The 21,896-nt window shown below is 42.7% G+C and overlaps 2 protein-coding genes across 2 annotated transcripts; one reads left to right on the top strand and one right to left on the bottom strand.

Annotated features, from left to right (window-relative positions):
* Window positions 1-3,863: 3,863 nt before the first annotated feature.
* nsun2 (NOP2/Sun RNA methyltransferase 2) lies at window positions 3,864-13,102 on the bottom strand. The gene is made up of 19 exons (XM_079175650.1): window positions 12,898-13,102; window positions 12,389-12,546; window positions 11,842-11,946; window positions 11,618-11,723; window positions 11,371-11,442; window positions 11,151-11,235; window positions 10,861-11,053; window positions 10,148-10,222; window positions 9,848-9,978; window positions 9,248-9,321; window positions 8,991-9,121; window positions 8,043-8,139; window positions 7,624-7,838; window positions 7,290-7,388; window positions 7,068-7,203; window positions 5,635-5,715; window positions 5,097-5,235; window positions 4,655-4,694; window positions 3,864-4,543 (listed from the first exon to the last, which is right to left on the bottom strand). The coding sequence occupies exons 1-19, from the start codon at window positions 12,961-12,963 to the stop codon at window positions 4,246-4,248; spliced, it is 2,301 nt and encodes a 766-aa protein (XP_079031776.1). The 5' UTR covers window positions 12,964-13,102; the 3' UTR covers window positions 3,864-4,245.
* A 501-nt stretch (window positions 13,103-13,603) lies between these two features.
* On the top strand, window positions 13,604-21,625 carry srd5a1 (steroid-5-alpha-reductase, alpha polypeptide 1 (3-oxo-5 alpha-steroid delta 4-dehydrogenase alpha 1)). Its single transcript, XM_079176280.1, has 5 exons — window positions 13,604-13,992; window positions 14,251-14,417; window positions 15,855-15,956; window positions 19,316-19,466; window positions 19,689-21,625. Exons 1-5 carry the CDS (start codon window positions 13,679-13,681, stop codon window positions 19,753-19,755), a joined length of 801 nt encoding a protein of 266 aa, XP_079032406.1. The 5' UTR covers window positions 13,604-13,678; the 3' UTR covers window positions 19,756-21,625.
* The last annotated feature ends 271 nt before the right edge of the window (window positions 21,626-21,896 follow it).

Genomic DNA, 21,896 nt, shown 5'->3' with positions numbered 1-21,896 from the left:
TGCATCTCGAACCAACAACGTGGCTCTCAGGAAGTGACGTAATTACAGTTCAGTGTGCCCGAAAAGAGACACACGACTGTTTATTTACCGTATTTGGAACGATAGTACAAATATTGAGTATGTAGTGCATAGTATGTGATTTCGGTTGCAGCATAGGTCTCAGGTTAGCAGATGTACGATAATTATTGTATTTGTACGATACTTTTGCTCTCGGTTTGTTCGCGTGGAAATGCCGATATAAAAGATCATATTTTAGCAATATACAAAAGCTGGCAGAGAATGTGTCACAGTCGGCACACTGACAAAAACCTCAAGAGGTGTGTGACAATCACTGATTACATTACACCAATGCAAACCCTTGTGTTTCGTGTTATCATTACGTTTTCAAACAAACTATGTTTTGGTGGCTTTCGGTAGACAAAACCTAATTTCCTGCCTGCTGAGGTGCTGTCCATGGTGCTGAAAGGTGTGCTCCGTTGGAGGGCTCAGCGTCAAAATAACCGATCCTGATGAAGTGCATAATACGGTCACATGAATCTGGAGGGGACCGGAGGCTGAACTCGACGCTTTCGCGACTGCGTTATCAGCACTGACCGCTGCATGAGCACAGTGAAGATCACCAGCAGTTAGCGAGCGAGTGGGGCACGACAGAGAGACTCACATCGAGCGCAGCCGGCCCAGCTATGTAAACAAAGCACAGAGAAGCTCTGATTACAACAAACAAAGAGGGAGAGAGTTCATTCTCTGCTCAGGTAGACATTACTCCACTATGTCTTTACATACACTTGACACTTTAATAACAGACTTGTTTTAACCTACTCTTAATTTGTTTACTTGTTCATCATATTCAATTTCCAGATTGTGTTATTCCTAAATGATGTCCTCTAGTTTATTGTCACATTATGCATAGCTACTAGTATTAATGCTTTGAGTCCTGCATATAGTAACTTTAAGTACCACAAATTTGAAGTGCAGCTTTGCCCAGCTAATTAATTTAATACGTTTAGGTTTTAATTACACTTCATGATCCGAGACAATGTCTTTGAAGCCTTGAGAAATATGTCAATGTACCACACAAGCACGGAGGATATAGAAGAAGAACAACAGCGCTCCATTAAAGTGGTGTATTGCGGGAGGAACTAGGTTAAAAGCAGAGACTTAAATGGAGATGACAGTTTGAGAACATTTTAGAATCTGAGCTTCGGGAGGCTTTCAGAAAGCTTTTCCGGGGGGAACGACAATCAAAACGGAAAGAGGAAGTGAGTGGTATGAATAGTTACAGACAAGGACAGGATGGGAATTGAGATTAGCAGGTAAAAGACAGGAAGAAAGGTGAGGATGAGGAGAGCGTGAGAGAGGATGAAGGAGAAAGAAAACATAAAGTTGATGAATGAGTCCCTGTCTGGAGGTGACGTCATTACTAGTGTTAGCAGGCTGGCGGTAAACTTTGGGGTTAAAAGGCATCGCTCACACTGACAAACCAGCACACACACACACACACACACACACAGAAAGACGGGCTTAGCTGAAGTATACACACATATTCACGCGCAGGCTTAACTCAAACACACACACTCCCACGCACACAGACAGGCTTATGACTCAGTAACAACTTTTGCCTTATCTCCAAACCTTTCTCTGTCTGTCCAGTTCCATTTATTCACCCCATCTTCTCTTCATCCTCCCAAGGCTTTTTATTATCATTTTCAACTGCTCCCATTTTCCGTGCGCTATCCTCCACTCGGCTAGAAAGAATTGAGCGTTTTTCTCTTCTCGTTTATCCTTAACTGACTTCACAAGCAGCCCCCCCCCCCCCCCCCCCCCCGATATGGCACAACCTTCACTCTGAAATACCATCAAATACTCATTTTTTCTAAATCTCAAAACTCTTTTGCCCTCCATCTCTCTCCCTGATCTTGTTCATCCTCTCCATTCCCTCCCTCAGCCATGTTGTTCAATCAACTATAGTCTTTCAGTCTCTGTCATATTAGCAGTGATGAAGGTTGGAAAACGGCCTAATGTGGTCAAAATGTCCCCTTTGCTTTCCACGGAAACAGTTGGTGCACAGCAGGAGCAGTAAAAACAGGTTTCAACTGTGTTTATTCATCCACTCCATCCTGGCATGTAACCCGAACATTGACTCCTCTTGTCCCCTTCGGCCTCTGCAAACAGCACAGTCACTGGCATATCCACGGCTCATGGGGGAATTGACATGACAGCCGCTCCCCATGCATGGCAATACCCACTGTCGTGCACTTTAGAGGTGAAAGATCAAATAAAACAAAAATTTAAAAAAAGGGGATCGAGGGGACATGAGAGGATAAAGAGGAGACGTGAGGAGGGAGTTGGGAGAAGAAAACGAAGAGGAGAGCGGAGGAGTGATGCTCTCTGTGGTCCCTCTGTCCTCTGTTCCCCCGACCGTCACCAGAGAGAGGTGAGGGGGCTGGTTGTCATGACAGCTGTCGTCATGGCAGCAGCGCTGGGTGATAAACAGGAGGAGAGGACGTCTGTCTGTCTGTCTGCCGTGGCGACCGCTGACAAGATGCGGCAAATATTTTGCCGCTGTCGTGGGAAGTTGAACTTTTCTCCATATTTTGATCTTCAACAACAAAAGGCTCATTCGACGAACACTCGTTTGATTTTGTCGACTAATCGATGAGTTGATTTCATCGACAGATCTCCACAAAGAAACACACAAAAGAACCCCATTAAATCTGGTGTTCGTGTGTGCTCATGGGTTAAAATAACTCAGCATGAAAGAAAGAAGCTACTCGACTAAAGAAACCTTCAGTTGAGGACAAAAACAACGGATTAGTCGACTAATGGACAAAGAGGGGGGAGCCCTACGGTTTTAAGTTCCCTATCTTAGTTGTTAAAAACAAATATATAACAATAAGATAAAATATCTTGTATTGTTGACTTTGTATCATATCTGACTGCTGTGAACTGGGGAAACTCACACTTCATACCGTGCGATACCTTCATCCTTGAGGTGGAAAAGAAAGGCCCAGCAGAGGATACACTCAATAATCCATGTTCTGTTCTTTCCACTTCCATTACTGTGTGGTTTGGATCAGCCACCAAACAGGAACAGGAACCGACTGCAACGGACAGTCAGACATGCAGAGTAAATCATCGGAGCCAGATTTATACTCCTCCAGCCTCCGGAAACATCACTGCAGCCTGTTATACTTCGACAGCTTTAATGCACCAAACTTTTTAATAATTACGGATGTCACTGTCAATATACATCCTACCAGCTGAATATACAGCATATATGAATACATGTACAGTCATGCAGCCCATGTATATTCATTCATCATCCGTATTGTTTACAACTAAAAGAACACTTGACTTGTAAATAGAGGTTGTATTTTTATATTTAGTCATTGGTGCTTTACTTGGTTATACTGTTATATAATATTTATACACCTTTTCTTACCTTTATTTCTCAGCTTTGCATCCTCGTCCCGAGCTGTTGTTTCTACATCGACAGATGCAAATCAAACTCCTTGTATGTGTTCAAATACTTAGCAAAGAAAGGTGATTCTGTTCACTGCACTAGCTTATTTCTGTCATTATCCTGCAATTGAAAACTGAATAGTAAAACGTAGTTAATATTAATGTCACTTTGTTTATTAATGTGGTATTAGGAATATCTAAACTAAAAGGCAGCAGCGCTACAGGAGGCAGCAGTACTCACTTTATTTCCCACTGCTTTAGGGGTTCATCCTTCATATTTAATGCCTCATGAACGTTTTATTATGTCTAATGTGATTTAATCAACCCCTTCCTAAGCATGTCTTCAATACTTCAGCAGATCAAGAATAAGCATGAAGTCAAATAATTTGAACAGGTGATGACACAGTTAACGCTTTTAATCAACTCCGTATTTCTGCTTGATTACAGGTGTAGAAATTGAGATAGCAGTTAATTTAAACTTCTATAAACATGAGCAACGGGGAAAAGAAATTGATGCCAAGTTTGTTAAAATATAAAAAAAATTAAAAATAAAATAAGACAAAGCCATTTAACTAAAACCCCTGGAGGGGATAAAAAAAAAAGTAAAAATCCCAAAAGGAGTCCATCTCTGCAGTGGTGAGCAGAGAAACCATAGAGGCCCCCCCTCCTCCTCCTCCTCCACCACGTGACGTGGTCTTTGACCTGATCAACAGCTCTTAGAGCTCTGATATGTCTTCAGTCAGTCCTCCTCTCTCTCTACCGCCTCCTCCACGTCCTCAGCTGCTACTTCTTTGGTTCTGATGATCCGTTTTTGTCACCATTCTCCAAGTCCAGCTCTGCCTCGTTTTCCGCCGCTCCTTCCTTCTCTGCGTCCTTCTTTCCCGCCTCGTCCCCCATCTCTTCCTTCCCTTCCTTCTCTCCCTCCTTCCCCTTCTGCCCGAGGCCCTGTTTCTCTTTGAAGACCTCCACGCCTAACATTCGGAGGTAATGAAACCTCTCGTTGCGGGGCACGAAGGCTCGGATGGACGTCTTCCCCCTCCAGCCACACAGCTGGATGGGACACTGAGGCTCCTCTGGTTTACTGACAAACAGAGTAATGGCGGGTGTCAGAAATGACCAAAAAACTAGGATATCACTTTAAAAAGGACAATGAGAAAACATGCATACACTTCAAATATTAAAAACAACTTACTTTGGGTTGGGATTGTACTTCAGCACAATGCTACCCATTACTGTGGAGAGAACAACAACATTCATATCAAGCAACCACAGATTATTCCATTTTAATGTGCTCTTTCCTACATATACGACAATTACCAGTGTAGCTACAGCTTTCTTTTTGCTGGCACCGCTCAGCTCCTCTTGTGAGTTTTTGGGTCAGTGCCTTGCTCAAGGGCAGCTCAGCACCCGTTATTGAGGACAGAGCGTTACTCATTCACTTCATGCCGGCCAAGCCAGAACCCTTCCAGTCACAAATCCACTACCCTGACCTCTAGACGGCTCCCTAAATGATTGTGTTTCTGTACCAGAAAGAAGGCTGTTGTACTAATATTATTGACAGAGCTTTACTCTTCTTTAAGTGGTTATTTAAAACATGTCGTGTGTGTGTGTGAGTTTTGGAATGTAAATCGTACCCAATTTCTTGGCCTGAGCGTGGGCATCGTCCTCCAGTTTGCTGAGGTAGGGGTTCTCCTGGGTCAGCAGCACTTTGATGTCCTCCACACTCACTTGGATGATCCTGGAGCGAATGTACGGCTGAAGAGTGTAGATACCCTTGTTGGACAGAGAGGAGATGCGGTTGACACTCTGCAGACTCTCGTAATAAATCCAGATTTTTTATGGTTACACAGTGCGTATGAAACGAATTAATGAAGTGCATTCGGGAGTGTGAACTCTGATGAATACAGTAAAGATAGTGAGAAAAACTTACTGCATGTTTGAGCTGCTTTTACAGGGAAGTATCAAATTGAATAATATATAAGGTGTTGAAGTCCTAGAAATATAAGCGATGCATATAACCATGCATCCCTGTGTGTTGAACTTCTAACCACATGGTTCATTTGCATACAAAAAGAGGATTATGGGAACTTGCAGCTACGGGGGTGAAGATTCTGAGAGAATGTCGTGTTTTCACAATAATACCGCTTCCGATGAATAAAGTGTGTGTTTTACCTCCTGAGCCAGTCTGAAGGGACAGCCGAACTCCTCTCCATCACTGTTGCGAGACCACACCTTCACGCCTGTGTTAATGACCTGAGAAACAAAACAAAGCTCAAGGCATCTCCTGTAACAAGATATTACAAAAGTGAACACGGGGCCGCCGCTCTCTGCTGTGTCAGCACGAGTGGGAGGAAAATAAAACAATAAATATCCACGTTGAATTCTTTACTAACCTAAGGGAAGTAAAGCGTAAAGAACAATAAACTGGTATAATAACTTAACATGAGAATATTAAGGAGGGAGAAATAGAGAATAAAATCTCTTAATATTTGTGTTGTGTGGGCAACGTTGGAGAAACCAGGTTTCGCAAGACTTTTTTTAAATTGTCCAACCTAAAGCCTCAGTTCAGTGTTGCCAACTCCAATGACATGTAGCTAGCACTAGCATCACTAGCTCCAAGAGTTGCTGAATCTAGTGAGGAAGTCGTTAACACTGACAGCCCCTCCCCTTCATGCTTTCCTCTAAAGCCACTCCCCCCCAAAATGATCCTCATGAATGTAAACAACAAGCATGGCTATTGTTAGTACTCACAGCTGTCAAGCTAGCAGCTGGAGACACAAGGTAGGTTGGCCGTCCAATCATTCCATACGAGCAGAATGAAATGATTGGACGGGCTTATTACAGTCCTGTGACTGATGTCAGAGAATTGGATTTATTGATTGCCGTTGGGACGTGAAGACAATTTCAACAAAGTATAAAATAGATAGGTAGATATTACGATAACACATGCCGTAGCTCTAAACGATCAATGCTGTGAAAAAGCCTAATTCCATAGATGTCATAAAGGGGGAAGGCCCTAAACATGGGGCTTGTTTTATCAGTCACCACACCCAGAATGTGTAATATTGTGGAAATATGCAACTCACTGTGGTTTAGTCCCATAGAAAGTGACTATTGAGTGAGATGCATCAAACAGGAGAACGAACACACACACACACACACACACACACACACACACACACACACACACACACACACACACACACACACACACACACACACACACACACACACACACACACACACACACACACTAGGGTGGAGGACCAGAGGGATTTGGGATAGAGAAAGGTCCCATCTGTTAGGCTGCATCCTCAGATTGGCTGCTACATGTACACACACACACACGCTATGAAAATAACTTAATGTACCAATGCAAAGTCAATATGCCTGTATCCTGCACACTGTATAAACATAATGCAGTTTGTGTTTGGCTACACTCTATAGAATGATTAATACTAGATGCATCGCCTCCAGGAAAGAATTGATCATTGATTTGTTGTACCTATTGTTTATCGTAAGTACATTGAAGGAAGGGCTTTGTCATCACCATCATCAGTGTGTGCGATTATCTAAACGCTGTTCCTAAACAAACACACACACACCTTCATGCGCTCGCTGTTATTGAGCAGCACGTTGCGGAGCTCTTTGGACACCATGTACAAGTGTCTCTTCTTGCCATCGTGGGTCCTGGTCAGAACGTTGAGCTTGGGGAAGTTGGGTGAGAGATTGTAGAAAGATCTAGAGAAAACACACACAAAAAAATAAGTGTTTTGGGACGCAAAAAATGCTGAATGTCCATGTCGAATACACCGAGAGACACTTACTGTATGGTGGTGAAGACGGGGTCTTCTTCAGTAAGGAACACAAAGGGGTCTTCTTTATAACCAAACAGCTTCAGCTTCATCTTCTTGGAGGCTGGAGGCCTGAGAGGAGACAGACATTCAGTTATGACTCAAACAATTTACTTATTTAAATTCAAAATACTCTAACACTATAATGATGACATGGCCGATGGTAAACTATGGAAATTGCTTAAAATCTGCATATTCCTCAGGACCCAAAGAGTAATCTCTCATTAAAAGCAACGTCATCGTTTTATTGTTTAACTCCTCACGGTTTTCCTTTTGTTCATTAGCTCACCACACCAACATGACTCACCCACACACTCCATCTTGTTTAGCAGTGGTCTCCTGGGCAGAGGAAGCTCCTTTGGGTGCCTCCTCCTCTGCCTCCTCCTCTGCTTTTCCCTCCGGGCCTCCCCCCTCCCCCTCCCCCGCAGCACTCTCTGGGAGGCGGGCAGAGTCTGCGGGGGTCGAGGCTGCCGGGGAGCCTTCAGTCTGGGCCGCCGAGCCGGACGAGACGTCCTTCCTCAGCTGGAGACGGCGAGGAAGGAGGCGAGCAGACAAAGGGAGAAGAGAGAAGAAGTCCCAGCTGTGGTTAGTAACAGGTGAATGATGCATTGTGGGAGGAGGAGGAGGGGGGGGGGCAGATTACATTGAATTCTGCTCCATTTCCCTCTCCCTAAAGTGTAAGTCAGACAATCCAATCATCCATTAAGTGTGTTTGTGAGGAAGTACCTTGGGATATCTTTTGTTCCAAGGCATGGGGGCTTTCTTCACCAGCACAGCCACAAAGAAACCTCCTGTGTTCTGGTGATGTGGCAGAATCCTCATACTGACAGTAAAACAAACACACACACACACACACACACACAAACATAAATCACGGCTTGGAGTTTTATGGTGCCGCCTACTGTGAAGATAAACACGGAAACTTTTTTTCCCTCCAGCGTTAAATAAAAAAAAGATGCCGAGCCAACGCGTGACAATGCTTCCCTCTGCTGGCCGGCATCGAGCCCGTCTGAGCGTTAAGAGTAAAAAGCTGCAGAGTACAGATGACATCACCCACCATTAAGTGAGAGTGCAGGTGTGCACATGCATGTGCATCCACGCAGATAGTGCGCATAAAGCTGTGCTAAGGAAATAAATGAAACACATTACTCAGCTAATGGAGATGGCGTCAATGAAAACGGAAACAAAACCGCAAGTGTGTGTGTGTGTGTGTGTGTGTGTGTGTGTGTGTGTGTGTGTGTGTGTGTGTGTGTGTGTGTGTGTGTGTGTGTGTGTGTGTGTGTGTGTGTGTGTGTGTGTGTGTGTGTGTGTGTGTGTGTGAGATTCTCTGCCTTCATGAGGATAAAATGAGACAAATTAGCAAAGGCTTTGGGGAGGGAAAGAGTTTGTGTAGCTAGAAAATAGCTCTCCCATTTCTATAAACTGACAAAACAACACCTACGGAACATTCTTATAAGAGGAATAAAGTATTTATAAGTCGCCCCCTTGTTACTGAACTCACCAAAAGAACACACAGATTATTTGGATAAAGGCTCCCCGTGCCCCCATTTGTTTTGGCTGGAGAGCCTTCAGCCCAAGCTATTAGAACCGAGCCATAGTTGGACTTAAATGTTTGTGTCTTAAGAGTTGCATCCTTCACATTTAATAACAGCACAGCACGAGCGGTGTACACACCATCTCTCCAGATGCATGTCGGCCAGTTTCTCCGGGTCTGTCGGCGGGAACATGGTGGGGCGGATCTGTGTGCGACGATTGCTCGGAACCTCGGACCAGTCCGCGAACCACTGGCCCTCTTTGGTCATCAGCTGCAGAGACGGCAACCGTTAAAAGCGTGCATTGAAAGTAATCCACAGTCAGAACACCGGCATACAGAAAGACTGTTTTCCTTCACGGTTTGCCGTTTGTTTGGCAAAGACTAAACGTTGCAGTACCTTCCAGGCAGCGACCCCAGGCATCCACTTCAGCCCCGGCAGATCAGCTGAGCCGTCGGCCAGCTCCAACGCTCCTGGCAACGGGGACGGGAAAGACATTACAAGTTAAGTCAGGTTAAATAACCGCTCATAGAAAATACACGGTTACATTAAGCAGCTCCAAAGGGAATTAAATCATGGTGTTGGCTCTACAGCTTTTGTGTAAATGGAGTTTTTTGAGCAGCTCCCTTTTATCTTTGTTTTTAAATTTCTTCTTGCCTCCTTCCTCTCTCGGTGATAGAACATGTCTCTGCCAGTAGTTTCAATCTCATTAAAATACTAACCAGCATCGTTTTGGAAACAATTAATGTTCTGCTTTCAGGATCTCAGATGTAACGATTTAGTGCTTTTCCTTGAGATAATAAGCTGAATATTGTTGGGTTTTATACAAAAAGAGAAAATTCTGATCATCTTTTTGATCTGATATCTGTGGTGGATGTCTTAAATGTAAAAAAAAAGGTAGACTTTTGATTTGTTAACTAAAGTCAGCAATAACAACCTGAAGTTAAGAGATATTGCTTAAATTGTACGACCCTGGTAGTGTTTGTGTGTGCTTCTTACCTTCGCTCTTCTCCAGCAGTGCAGCGATGACAGCTTCGTCCTCTATAGGGTTGAGTGAACAGGTGGAGTAGACCATCCTCCCTCCCACAGCCAGCTGTTCAACACCGCGCACAGCGATCCGCAGCTGGAGCCTGGTGAACACACACACATCTGTAGTACTGCTAACTTTTTTTTAATTAGCAGCACAAGAACACACTCCATTCCCTTGTCCTTTAGTCAATTTGGTCTACCACACAAGTGCGTGAATTCCTATGTTGTTACGTAGGCACAAACACAAACTCCCCCCCCTCCCCCACTCACCCGTGGAGGTGCAGGCTGTTGCTGGTCGTCCATTTCTTCCACACGTCTATGTTCTTCCTCAAGGTGCCGTCCCCGCTAAAGAACACAGAGCAGACAGCAGCACCAGTCAGACACATCCTCAGTCTGGCCCGAGGCACTGGAACCACCCAGAGATCCCCCCCCCACCACTACCACCACTTTCTCAGAGGGCAAAAAAATGTCTGCCAAGCACAATCTGTCTAAACGCCGGGTTTTAGCTGACTGTTCACATCCCTGCTGCCTCTCTCCGTCTTCATCAGCGCTTGCCCTCCCCTCCCCTCCCTCCCTCCCTCCCTCCCCCTCCCTCTGTTGTGTTTGGCAGGAGCTCCTGGCTTCAGCACCACAGCTGGCTAAACTCAGACAGCATTTGCAAACAAACGCAGTTCTGTTTTGGCCATGAAATGCTGCTGGGCTTCAAGAGGATGGGGCATGTTTTACCACTAACCCCGTACCGGAACATGAAGAACAAAAACATATCAACAGCCCTCTGTAAGAACCTGTAAATACGCGGCATTTGACCCGACAGGGCGGAGGCCTCGTCTCCATCTGTCACACAAAATCTCCCGCCAATCCCCCACACATCAACCATGTTTCCATCATCATCCACTTCCTCCACAGACTTCCAAACTCTAACCCTCCTGCAGTCCTCTTAACACGCGTAACAAGACAGACGCATAAGGCAGCCCTCTGCTGACCTGCAGGGAACGTCACACAGGATGCGGTCGTAGAAGAGGGTGTCCTTCTTGCCGTCCAAGTCGATCCTGAGCGTGGGGATGCAGGAGGCGTCGTGGTTCACCACCATGATGCAGGGGCTGTTGAGACGCTTGGCTTGGTGCACAAGCAGGTAGCAGCGCTTGTTGTCCACGTCGTTGGCAATGACAAAGCCCTCTGGGAGGTAGAGGAGCAGATGAATGTCAACTACTGTTAAGTGGCCGAGACTGGATCACATACAAAGAAATCAGTTATTGAAGCATCTTTCCCTTACCTGGAAACGGCACGTCCATGTCAGAATGGAGCATCTCGATCAGCTGGGCTGTCTTCGACCCTGGAGCTGCACACATGTCCAGGATCTGCACAGGAACACATGCATGTCAACACTTCAAATCAGCTGTTTTCAAGCCAAAAGGAAAGTGTTCAAGAAAGAAACTTATAAAAAACAACATATATATAGTATCTTTAATTTTCTAAGAGGGCTGTGCTGTTACCTTGTGGTGTGACTCAATCTTCAGGAGGAGAGGAGGGATCATACTGACAGCTTCCTGTCGGCTGATGTTACCCTGAAAGGACAACCACAAAGATGATGCTGAAATTCTGTTTTCTTATTTTTTCCCAACTCCCTATCCAAGGTGAATTTCGTGAATACAGACAATATGAACACCTGCAATACTCCCGTATTAACTTCTTCAACATGGGACTTAAATAGAACTTTCCGATTGGTTTGTGTTGACTCACCGACTCGGTCTCGCTGACCAGAAACTGGTGGAACTTCTCCAGCAGGGGAGACTTCCTGATGATCTTCCTGCTCATGTTGGTGTGCCAGGCCTGCTCATCAGGGTACCTGGAGAGGATGGACCACAATGTGTACTGAGCTTCTGCTTTGAATCCGTGTGTGTGTGTGTGTGTGTGTGTGTGTGTGTGTGTTTTTTTAAAGCCTTGAGTAAACCAAGAGATCCTACCAGCTCAGAGGCTGTGGAGCCTCAATCTTCTGACCATCGATCTCCACCTCTTGAATATCCTTAAAGTATTTGTCCTTCAGACAGTGGAGGATTTCTTTGGCATGGCTGGAATAAGACAGAAAGGAGGACAACAACTTGCATGAGGGAGCAGTAATCCAAGTCACAATTAGTTCAAAGCCCTGACAAACATTGGAGCGTGGATCCAGATGATGCACACGTGCAAAACTGTGAGTTTACTTCTACATAGCAACTGTCAGTCATACTGTACTCTTTCACATCTATCATCATACACAATCTTAATCAATTATAGTTAAATAACACGGTCTAACTATCTCCTGCAGCTTAACATCAATAGTGAAATTATAATAAGGACTTTGCCTATGTTTATCCTAAAAATATGGGAATTTAAATGGTGAAAAATGTAAAAGACTACAACGTTTTCTCAACTTTCCAGCAAGAAAATGAATGTTAATCGTTCCGCATCTTGCATGGCTTTAAGCAGGACTCATTGTCTGAATCCAGGTAATCAATCTGTCCGCCGGCTCACCTCTTGTATCCAGTGATGCGGATGGTTGCTGGCAGCGGTTCCCTCATCGCATCCATGAACTGCTCAAACTCCCCAGCAGGCACCAGGCCGAGCTCTTGGTAGTAGTGCTCAAACAGCTTATTCTCCTTGACAATGTCAGCATAGCCAGTCCCCCAGCCCTGAACACACAGGTCGCATAACCATTAGCATGTATGGGTCACATCTACTGAATAGTGAGTGTAGACATAACGGGGAAAAGCACCTACTGATGTGGATGTAAATGCATGTTTTGCATGAGAGAAAAGTTACATTAAATGTCATTAACAGTAGAGCTCTGTGAAGTTGCAGCTGGTTAGCATAGCACAGCTACACACGCTTAAGTTGAAGATAACCTCTGAGATACACGGCCGTGTTCGTCGCAGCTCGTTTTGCATTCAGTAAATGAAACGGGTAATATAATAGGAGGCCTATTGAGCACTTTACACCCAAACATTAGCAAAAAGTTTCCGCTGCAGAAGTGTGAATCTTACTGCGTTGTCTCTGTCGTCCGTTCTAGTACTCTGGTTTTTCTGCCGCTGCCTGCTTCTTTTCCCCATGTTGTTGTTGTTGTTGTTGGAAAAGCAGACGACTCTGGAGAAAAGTCTGCGGAGCGTCGTGGTGGTCTGGACGCCGAGAATTGTAGCCTAAAACTCGGATAAAAATGTGAGTCCGGTGAACGTGCGACGATGAACTGCGACGTTTGTTGTATCCTCGAAACGTGTTACCTCTGACGCACGTGATTCAGGACCCCTCTTGAGGTGGCCATCAAATATGCCTGAAATAAAGTAAAGAACTACTCAATTAATTAATAAAGACTTTTGATTATAATTCCTTTAGTGCAATATACATGTATGACACTGTTAACGAAAGGCACTTAAAAACACTCACTCATTTTGTTTTTTATTTTTTAAATAAACAATTGCGTTTATTCCAGCTTGGATGTCAAATAACATACAAAGCATACATTTTATTTCAATTTAAAATGTCATATTAGTGCGCCACCCGGTCATTGTTTACGGCTATTCAAATTAATATGAATATTTATTGACGACATCAAACACCAGCATTTTGATTGGCTGATCAGACCCAATGACGTTGTATGTTCCCCATATGTTCAGGGACTGTGATTGGTCCTAAATCGGAAACGCGTGAGTCGGCCACGTGTGTCCACCTGTCGGTGGTAGCGAGCAATACGGCATGTTATCAAATAGTTGCATGTAACATTTCCATTGTTTGTATTCCTTTCGTTTTGCAACATTAGCGCTTCCTCCCATGATGGACGCGCTCCTCTCCTGGCTCTTCTCCTCGGAAGAAGAGGAGCTGTACGTGTTGGACTGCTTGGCGTACTTGATGGTTTTCATGGCAGCCGGCACTTTTGTTGCTCTGCTTTTCGAAAACGTCCCGTACGGGCGGTATGCTACCAGCAAATATGGATTCCCAGTTAACGCCCGGTTGGCTTGGTTCATCCAGGAACTGCCTGCGATCCTGGTGCCTGTGTGTCTGGTAGTTTGGGCATCCTCTGCGAAAACCTCACTGCTGCCCAACCAGCTGCTCATCGCCATGTATTTCTGCCACTATATCCAGAGGTAAGTCATTACAATCGATTAAATAATGATGTTACACCTGGAGGTGTATTAAAGTGTTTCACCAGCATTAATACTAAGTGACTACCAGTGCACGCGGAAGACACTTTAACAATATAATAAATATCTGAATGATTAGATGCAGTTAGTTCATTTTAATATTATTCTATTTCATTCTATATATTGTGCATTTTATATTTTATTTTTGCTGTGTATATATATATTTTCATTTTTATAATATTTATTTTGTTTCTGCTGCAGATCCCTTATTTATCCATTTTTAATCCGAGGAGGTAAACCAACACCATTCGCCTCATTTGCCCTGGCCATAGTTTTCTGCATGTACAATGGCTACATGCAGATCAGGTACCTGAGCCATTACGCGGAGTACCCGGCACACTGGGTTACACATCCATGCTTCATTGCAGGTTGGTGTTCTGTGTCTGCGACCTCTCTTTCTGCAAGGGAAATGGGAGTTGTTTTGTTTTGCATGAGATGTTGTTTAACTGGTTTGTATGGAAGCTCATTTACGTCACTGTGATGGATTTAAAAAAAATTAAGTCATTATACTGAGAAACTATTTTAAGATAATGAGTTAGTATCTCAAAGTAATGAGCTAGTGTTTCTAATGAGTTAGTGTCTCAAAATAATTAGAACATTGAGCAATATTTTGACTTAGTATCTCAAAATACTGACTTAACATCTCAAAATAATTACCTATAGTCTTTAATGAGTTAGTAGCTCCTAATTATGATTTAGAATCTCAAAATAATTAGTTAATATATCAAAATGATTTCTTAGTATCTCATAATAATGAGTTGGACTCTCAAAATATTGAGAAACGTCATCACATTTAATGGCCATGGGCTTCCAGTTGCTTCAAAATATTGAAGCAGTATCAAATTAATGTGTGTTACATTATTAGCATATGAGAAATAAAAACAAAACTCATACTTTATATTGACAATTACAATAATTTAAATGCAATGTACAAGGATAAGAGAGGGTGCAGTGGTGTGTACACTATAAGAAGAATACTCCAGTTAAACATTTACATTTAACAAAAAAGAATCAAGTGAAAAAAAAAAAAATACTTCGTTGATAGACTACTGAAAGTACAAGTTGCTGTGTGTTTTAATCTAGTGTGTTAAATGGTATAAAAAAAAGCACTTGGCTGAAACGTTCTTTATTGATTTATGGAGGAACAGAGTACGATGCACAGTCAGGATAACAACCTCTTGCCATCTCTCATCCCTACTACCCCGCTGTCCTCTTCTCTTCCCTTTTTCTATTTTAAATTAAATGAGATGGCAAGACTTTGCTTAAACACATAGCCGTCATTCAAACTCTTTTGTCCATCTTGCCATTTTCCTCTTTTGGTGTTGCTCCGCTGCAGGTGCCTCCCACGCTTTCAAAACCTCAAAGTGCTCAGCAGTTTTTCTTGGCTCCCCTTGCTGTTCAAGCTAACGCAGGAAACTGTCAATTTAGAATATATATATATATATATATAATTGTATTCCTGCAGTGTGCCATGTAATGAGTTTATTGTAAGCATTGTAGGCCAAAGCAGTAACAATACTAATGAATACTTTGTGTACATGCTGTAATTATTCTAGAAATGTTAAAGGAACATGCTCATTTGCTTTCTTTTTTTAGAGTTGGATAAGAACACTGAGCTCAAACTGGGCTCGTCTTGTCTGTGCATGTAGTGCTGAGGCGATTAGCTTAGCTTAGCATAAAGATTTGAACCAGGAGGTATCGATCCGCTCGTCTCACTCTTGGAAAGAAAGCAAATAAGTAGTGTGTAAGAAGTATTTTTCGACAAAGTGTCGTACTAAAGCATCTTGTGGTTGGTTGGTCTTCAGGGTCTGTACTGTGGTTGTTCGGCTGGCTGGTGAATGTGCACTCTGACCACATCCTGAGGAACCTGAGAAAGCCCGGAGAGACCGGTTACAAGATCCCCACAGGTAAGGGCTTTAGTTCTGAAAACACTGGACCCAATTATTCATCTCACCACAGCGAACACGACTTCTCCTCCTGTCGCAGCGAAAAAACCTGATGAGAAGTGTACAATAATAAACATTTATTAAAGTGCTGCATTTATATATACTTTGCACTTTAATGCCTCTACATTATTGTACTTTAACAAGTTATATTATTGTCATTTTACAACAAAATGCAGATTGCAGTTCCATATTGCTTCACAACAAAACACAAAAACATGTAAAACTTTATCGTATGTGGAAGGTGAATTAAGAGTCTCTCAGCCTGAGGAAAGAAGCTAATTTATTTTACTCTATGATGGCTGCAGTTAGTTACTGGAGCAAACCGTGACAATAATAATACAAAAATACTTATATTTAACAGACTGGACCATTCTTCAGAGTGAGTATTATTCATTTTAAATGCAGGACGCTGTTAATTAAAGTAATACTTCACTTGCACGTACGTTTGTACATCAATTACTCACTCCGTGTTACCTTGAATTCTCGAAGAAAACCTTTTCTCGCAGGCCTCCACAGTGAACGAAGAACCAAAAAGCAGAGGAAAACACATGCACTCCGCTATAACTTTACTATTTTAAATAGGGCTGGGACAAAATCTTCTGTAACGATATATAGGTCATTTCATATCTCGATAATAATAGTAAGATTATGGTTGTGGCATAAAAATGGTGATAAATATCAACATTTTTCACATCAACAACCCATACATCAGGATACAGCATGTTATCTGCTCATAAAAGAAATACATAAATATATGAAAAAACAGATGGTTTTGTATACTCCTGTGTGAATTAAATACTTAAAAAATTAAAAGTAATAGAGTATGTTCTTATTTGATTAACAACTTCAGTGCAAATAAAACAGATTTTCTGAGAAATGTAAGTTAGTGTGCTTGTTATTATGAATTTAGACAACGTAATTGTGTCGTTGTATGATTTAATCCCGATATGATTCCATTGAAAGATGATAAATTATCATATTGCATAATTATCTCGCCGTTATTTAATAGATGAGGAGCGCTTATGTGTAAGCATGAGACTGTTTAGGTGGATGTATTTAAATATTAAGGTTTTAGTGCAGATTCATGTGTTTAACTGGATAAATGATGTGTGGGAGTTTGTAAACAGATGGTTTGATATATTGTGGCTGTTTTATAGCATCCCCCATTTACTGAAATTCATCAAGACGTTTTTTGATTCTTCGTTCACCGTGGAGGCATCCGAGGAAAAACAAAGTTTTCTTCAGGAATACAAGGTGACATGAGGTGGTGAGTTACTATACAAATGGCCAATGGCTGAACAAGTCCTTTTTAAAGCCACATTGAGATGCTTCTACTTTCCCCACCACCGTCGTAGGGTGACAAGAAAGCCGTAATCACGTCATGGCACAGAACTCTGTGGTCCTTGTACACAGCGCTAGATGCTAATTTTCCAGTGCGGTCGCGTGATTATACAGAATCACACTGTAAGCAGAATCGCAGGTTGTCAATAGTTGTCTTTTTCTCCCTGCCTTGCCCTCTGTGAACCCTGACATTAGTGTTTTAAAAGGGATCTTGCTGCCTTGACTCGCAGTACTTGTCTTGTTTGTGTGTGTGTGTGTAGTTTTGCTTGACTTGACACAGAACCGCACAGTGTTTATAGTAATCATGTTAGACAGGAAGCCAGCCCCACACGGGAACATGGACATTATATGTCTGTCGACGGACTCTAGATGTATGCTAAATAAAGCACCCGGTCTATTGCTTATTTGCTCAATACAACGCTCGTGTTTGTACAGTAAATATGAAGCAGCAGCCGCTTAGCTTAGCTTAGCATAAACACTGGAATCAGAACAAAGTGTGCCAACCAGCACAGCTAAACTGCGCTAATGTATGTGTTTATATATCTTGTTTGTTTAATCCGTACAGAAACAAAGTGTAAAAACTAAAGGTTCACAGAGCTAGGCTAGCTGTCTTTGTGTAAAGCTAAGCTAACGGGCTGCTGGCTCCAGCTTCATGTTGAACACACTCATATGAGAGTGGTATCAATCTTCTCATCTCGCTCTCAGCAAGAAAACAAGCGAGCTTATTTTACCCAAAATATGGAGCTGTTCCTTTTAGGGCGAGGGATATCACTCTACTTGTATCAAATGAACATTTCTGAAACTTCTTCAAACAGTTCACAGGAAAAACAGCGGAGAGAATGTTTTGATGGTGGATATTTCTGTTGAGTGTTTGACCTTTTTACTGTGTGAAAGTGGATGCACGTTCAAGCCGCAAGTGACAAGTAAAGAGGGGGGGGGGGGGGTGGTAACAAGAATCCCATCTCCAAACTGCTTCTGACAAATATTCTTGAGGGTTGAATACAGTGGAAAAACAAAAAGTGCTGCTTTTTTAGATCACATAATTAGATTTTCCCTTTCCTAACTGAATCAGTAATCCTAACAGGTTCACAGAGAGAGGGGCTTACTAAGAACACAGTCACAATGACAGCACCTTGAGCCTGAACTTGCGGTGAACTTGTTGAAAACAATCCGTCCTGGACCCTCAAGGAAAATAAAGCGGAGAAGGGGCGAGGCGGGAGGAAGCTGTGAGCCGCGCTGCTCCCAATGAACTTCCAGGCACGTCTGGAATCCCCTCAGCCAAGAATGCCATTTTCACATGGAGGGTAGCAACACGACAAATGGCCTGCAGTCAAAGAGGCAGTGCTCAGCTGAATGCAGAACTGAAACATGAGGTCTGGGACAAATGTTTAGAGAGTGCACATGATTGCTCGCTCAGAGTCAGACTTCCAGGGAAAAGTTGTGCAGCTTTTCTGCTGATGTTTGTAATCAGTTTTAAGTATTTTAATGCGTAATTCAACACGTTTTCTTTCTGGTCAATTATCGGCTATATTTTCGTTATCGTAATAATACATAATACAATACCTTTCCCAATATCCCTAATTTCATCCCATTTTATGTTTGAATGCCTCCGTGCCAGCAGCAGCAGCCTTGGCCGATGGCTTAATGTTTTCAGGTTGTCCGTTCGTCTGTGCGTCCGTCCGTACCATTCTCGTGAACGGGATATCCCTGAAAAGTCTGGAGGGAATTTCTTCAAATTTGGCCCAAACATCCACTTGTACTCAAAGATGAACTGATTATAATTTGGTGGTCAAAGGTCACTGTGTTTTTGGCTACTACTCAAGAATTCTTATGCTAAATAAGACAATTTCCCAAAAATGTTTCATAAGATAGAATATAATTCTGGTTTCCAGAGGGAAATATTTGAGTTATTTTTGCCTCCAGTGGACGTATGAAAGGATAAGCATACCTGTCCTGATCCCTGTGTCTTCCACCCACAGGCGGAATGTTTGAATATGTGTCCGGAGCCAACTTCCTAGGAGAGATAACAGAGTGGGCAGGCTTCGCTCTGGCTGGCCACTCTATTCACAGTTCAGCTTTTGCCATCTTTACCACAGTGGTCCTCGCCAGCAGGGCTGTGGCCCACCACAAGTAAGAATCATCACACACACACACACACACACACACACACACACACACACACACACACACACACACACACACACACACACACACACACACACACACACACACACACACACACACACACACACACACACACACAGTAAGCAGGTTTTTATGGTGTGGGTTTCACACTTTGAAGCAAATACTTGTATTAACAGAAGAACTGTCTCTTTTTCTCTCTTCCTACAGATGGTACCTCGCTAAGTTTGAAGACTACCCTAAACATAGGAAGGCACTGATTCCCTTTCTGTTCTAAAAGGTCCATGGGCACAGGAAGCCTGAAAAGGTACTGCTTCTTACAATGGCAGCAAAGAACATTGCCACAATGTTCCTTTTTTCTTTTTTTAAATTATAATTTAGGATAGCGCCAATGTCAAAACAAATCTTGAAGACGCAGTTTGGCGGGTTTATTGCTGCAAACTAAATTAAACACAAGCTGCATGCTTGCGAGGGATCTTATCTGAGCCGCACACAAATACATATACATTTATTTTTTACCTTTGCTCACGACCGTAATGTCCATAAAGCAAAATGACCTCAACAACCATGAACTGAATGCGCTGGAAGTGCTGTGTTTGCTGGTCCGGAGGAAGTGAGATAGCGAATGAAGCATACCTCAACTGTAACACAGTGGATTTATAACACTCTGCACCGGCAATAAAAGGCTCTTCGCTGATCTGCATATTCTCCCAGATGGAACATAAACCTGGAAATGCAAAGCAGACACTTAAAGTTTTCCTTCTTTCTCGAGAGTCGTCTGTTGTGAATGCAACTTTTTTTAGATCCATTAGATGAAAGACAAAGAACCTCGAATTCCCAACACATTTTTCTCTGGGTGCCATCAGAAAGACTTTTCTAATCACCTCATCATCTCAAAGTCCAGCGATGAGGTCAAGCCTGGGCCTCAATAACTCATTCATGCCTGAAATGAGAAGGAGAAGAGAGCGTCGCCTAAACACATCACTCTGAGTGTGAAAGCAGGAGCACGTTGAGCATAAACCACTCTGATTGGATGAGTTTGTGTGCGACGTAATGAACAGAGGAAGCCTGGGACAAAAGATGAGATTGAATCATTGCAATCGATCGTAATATCTCTCCTATTCTATTATTGTGTCATAATCACTTTTACCATGAGCTATAAAATCTGATCAGTGTGGTTTAGGACTTTTCTGGAAGCATTGTCTTATTTTAACGATACTAATAATGCGATCTGCCTTATTCTCAGTGTTCCTTTAAATAAATGTAGATAGGAAACAAGTGCAATTATTGTATTGCTTTGGGAAATTCATATGCAAGTTTTACGTTCCACAGTGTACGGATCCCAAAAAGCGGCTCCCATAACTCTTGGTCAGTTCTCCCTTTCCCCAGTGGAGGACATTCTCCGACACCATGTTACAGCCAAGGCCACGTCATTATGGATTGTATTAATGTGTTGCTTCTGAAAAGATGCTGTCATCGTTTTTACTCGTCAATAAATAATAGGACGTCTGAGTGTGATGAGAAACGAAGGCTGTGTGTCGCTGAAGGCCACGCGGAGTGGCATCCTTCATGTCCAAGTTCTCCACCGTCTCTCTCTTAGTCTTCCAGGCTATTTCCTCTCTGTATCCTCTTTGTCCACGCTTCTTGTAATTGCATCACTATATTACACAGCCAGCATTTACTGAGCCTGCCATCTGAGTATAATACCATTCATCTTCTGGCCAGCGCCAATGGATTTTCTTTTTATATGCAAAGCATGTGAGTGAACCGGCTTGTAATCATAGACTGTATAGAAGACGTGGACTTAGTCACTTTGATGTCTTGATGTCACTTTGGCTTGTGGTCTGCTGTTTTGAAGCCTCAAGTTTGCTATTTTTCTGTAGCCATCTTGGTTTTTGCAACCAGAAGTGAAGGGGGTGGAGCTAAGTACAACGGAAATCTGAATTAAAACCGAATTGTTATAATACATTTAATTTTTAGTTTTTCTGGAGTTTTGGGACGAAAAAATATTGAAGAAGAACAAAGTATGTAAATTGATTTAATAATGCAAAAATGTGTTGATCAATAAAAATAAGTTATTTTCTTCCCAGTGTTTCACAGAAAATATGCTCCGGTTAATACACGTTTTGCTGGTTTAAAATGTGTGAAAAGCATGACATCCAAAAAGCTAAATATGTACAAAATAAAATAAAATGGGAAAAAAGCATTGCATTAAAACAACCGTTGAACCTCAGTCATTGCCTGCAGGTGATGCAAGTGTTAAAATTAATGAAGCTATGCTTTTCCTTGCTGGTATAAGTCACACATCAGCATGGCTTCAGGTCTAAACAGCCAGCTGTTACTTTTCTTGCATTTTCTGGTCGCAGGTTGGCTGGAACTTAAGGCCCAGATTTGTAGTTCTTAACCCCCAGGAGCTGG

The sequence above is a fragment of the Pholis gunnellus genome (assembly GCF_910591455.1).
Source record: "Pholis gunnellus genome assembly, chromosome: 16".
Lineage (NCBI taxonomy): Eukaryota > Metazoa > Chordata > Actinopteri > Perciformes > Pholidae > Pholis > Pholis gunnellus.
This window is presented reverse-complemented; position numbering and strand designations above follow the sequence as displayed.

What these genes read in the sequence shown, in the direction of transcription:
- nsun2 (XM_079175650.1), bottom strand. Translation starts at nt 12,963, where the DNA reads ATGGGGAAAAGAAGCAGGCAGCGGCAGAAAAACCAGAGTACTAGAACG. An exon ending in TGGTCAGCGAGACCGAGTCG is followed by an intron (nt 11,443 to 11,617) that starts GTGAGTCAACAC and finishes TTGTCCTTTCAG; the next exon opens with GGTAACATCAGCCGACAGGA. An exon ending in AAGTACAATCCCAACCCAAA is followed by an intron (nt 4,544 to 4,654) that starts GTAAGTTGTTTT and finishes TCTGTTTGTCAG; the next exon opens with TAAACCAGAGGAGCCTCAGT.
- srd5a1 (XM_079176280.1), top strand. Translation starts at nt 13,679, where the DNA reads ATGATGGACGCGCTCCTCTCCTGGCTCTTCTCCTCGGAAGAAGAGGAG. An exon ending in ACATCCATGCTTCATTGCAG is followed by an intron (nt 14,418 to 15,854) that starts GTTGGTGTTCTG and finishes GTTGGTCTTCAG; the next exon opens with GGTCTGTACTGTGGTTGTTC. An exon ending in CGGTTACAAGATCCCCACAG is followed by an intron (nt 15,957 to 19,315) that starts GTAAGGGCTTTA and finishes TTCCACCCACAG; the next exon opens with GCGGAATGTTTGAATATGTG.